This window comes from Halyomorpha halys, unplaced genomic scaffold, assembly GCF_000696795.3.
Source record: "Halyomorpha halys isolate HHAL.00 unplaced genomic scaffold, Hhal_1.1 Scaffold2254.1, whole genome shotgun sequence".
NCBI lineage: Eukaryota > Metazoa > Arthropoda > Insecta > Hemiptera > Pentatomidae > Halyomorpha > Halyomorpha halys.
In genome coordinates this window covers 56,044-58,582 of record NW_027114678.1, presented here as the reverse complement: position 1 = coordinate 58,582, position 2,539 = coordinate 56,044, and the positions used below count along the sequence as shown (strand labels likewise).

General features: G+C 32.6%; 1 protein-coding gene across 1 annotated transcript in view; it reads left to right on the top strand.

Annotated features, from left to right (window-relative positions):
* The window catches only part of LOC106691331 (zinc finger protein Xfin), a gene marked incomplete at both ends in the record, with an annotated part of 26,426 nt that overhangs the window by 2,723 nt on the left and 21,164 nt on the right, over positions 1-2,539 (top strand). The window contains one exon of the mRNA XM_067051832.1: positions 1,620-1,670. Coding sequence (XP_066907933.1) covers positions 1,620-1,670 — 51 coding nt within the window. The remainder of the gene's footprint in view (positions 1-1,619; positions 1,671-2,539) is intronic.

The window sequence follows — 2,539 nt, the reverse complement described above, 5'->3', positions numbered from 1 at the left end:
TCTTGTACTATATTGGCTTTGCTTGCCTCATCCAGTGGACCTTCCAATTTGGGTGAGATAACTGCCTTTCTTGTCCACGGGTTCTTTTACTATATTGGTTTTGCTTGCCTCAACCAGCAGACCTTCAATTTGTCTTCCAATCTACAACCATGGCCATACAATTTCAGCTGGTGTAAAGATTACTTTTACAAATCTCACTCCTAATAGAGCTTGGATACTACTTTTTATTCAACACAACTGATTTTTCTTGCCACTGAAGTATAAATTTATTGTAAAATGTTCTGTTCATATAATAATGATAATAATTTATTTATTTGTTTATGTGGCAACCCTGTACAAATAGAGTTAGCCTGTAAAGTACATAATTTAATAATCATTTTAATAATAATAATAACAATCAACAAACTATTTGATTATTATATAAGCTAATAACAAAACAGTATACTCAAATGGTGAATTAGAAATCATTTATATAAGCTAATAATAAACAGTAAACCCAAACTGGGATTATCTACATTATTCAGTGTGAAAAAACCAGAACCTAGACAATATTACTAAATAAAGTAAAAGAAACAAAAACTATTCATCTTATTGTGAAGATAGGTATCCTGGTCTAGTTATAAGGCTTTTTGTTACATAAGTATAAAGAAGTTTAAGATCTAATTGTGAGGGTAAAGACCAAAATTCATACAACTGGTTTTGGTTAATATAGCTTAGTTTCGGCACGTATCGAATACGGTTCTTATGATATGTGGGGCAGTTATTAAAGAAATGGAAACAATCCTTCAATATCGTTCCATCACAAGCAGGACATAGCTTTTCTGTGGGTCTAAAATATATTTGTGCGGATCGACACTTAGAGTAATTGTGTATTTACTGGATAGTCGTACTTGGGCAATTATTCTCAACTAAGCTATGGGGCAGCTGAATTTTAGGTAGCTTTGAGGAGCGTCCGATTTAATGAAGATCCTACCATACCACGGGTTATAGGTTGGTTCTTGTAATAACAGGAGGTCTTTACCTTTGTCGAATTCCCATATCTATCCAAGATCTCCCTTATTCTGATTTTGATACTCACCGGATCATTGAATTGTATCTCGTCAAACATTCCGAAACTTTCCAATAGTTTTCCTATCTGTGTTGCCTAATTATATTGCAAACTCAAAAAGTTGTTATTGTGTAACTGCAGGAGCTTTAGATAACATTGTTTCACGAAGCGGGTACAACACATGTTAAGAATTTTTAGTAACCAGGACTAAGTTTGATTTAAAATGTGATATCCCACAGAAATGGGGGCCACTACTATTCTTACTATAAAGTGTAGGGTATTTCGTTACAAACACAGTAGTCGCTTGTATATTTTCCCATTCCTCCATGTGCTTTGAGGCTCAACTAGGTACAGTTAGCATATAGGAAACAACTCAACATAATTGGAGTCAATTATTTTTGCCTTCACACAGGTACTTAGTACCGCCCCTATGCTGGAGTTGCTTTTCAATACTATTTTCTTCGTCGCACAGTTTAATTTTAACTTTATTAAAGGAAAAAAAAATTAATTTTCAAAAGTGTAATGAGATGATTCTTAGTCCTTGTTTTAAATGTTATTTTCTTATCAGCAGGTAGACTTACTCATGTGAAAGAAGAAGAAGAACTGCTTGTCCTAGATGAAGGTAAGAAATATTTATCATATTAACTGTAGGATAGGCAATGTACAAGTGTACAAAGAACCTTATAATATACTGTGGTGTAAATTTTTATAAAATTCATAATTTGATTATATTTTATGACGTTTTATAATTTCATTATTATTTTGAATTTTACTCTAAGGCTCTAAATCCTGATTTTAATGCCTGTATATTATTCCAAGGAATCAATCCCAGAATAAATAAAGAATATTATTATTATTTTACAAAGGTACGTAGATAAGCCGTATATCTATATTTCCATACAAAGTATAAAAATAGTTGTGAACATATTTTTTACTTATCTACCCATACCTCACTGGAATGCACGTTATACTGAAACACTGTGTATAGACATGGTATGCATTTCACAGTCATTAGACTACGCCTATGTAAGCTGATCGCGACACACTTTTAACAAATAAAGTAGATCTTATATACTGAAGAGTTGGCCACTCCTAATATATAACAACTGTGATAACTTGTAAAACGTGTTATTTTACTTATACAGACTTGAATAAATTTTTGAAGACTTAGAAAATAATCTACAATTATTTTTAATCATGAAGCTCGGTGACAATTAAAAAAGAAAAGCAGTGAACAGTCCTCTTGCCTGTGTTGTTGTCAATCTATACTGCTGATGTAGTTGGCAAAAATTATAGGAAGGCTACACTTCCCGCTTATGCTGATGACATTGCCATCTACAGCAGCATTATAAACGTCGAAACAGCTCTAAGTTATCTTTTACTGAAGTAAGAAACTAAAAATAATAAGAGAGAAAGGAGTGCAAAATGAAACGCTTGAAGTGTTCTCAAAGACTGATCTATTTGCGGAGCCTGTCCGTCTATATATATATT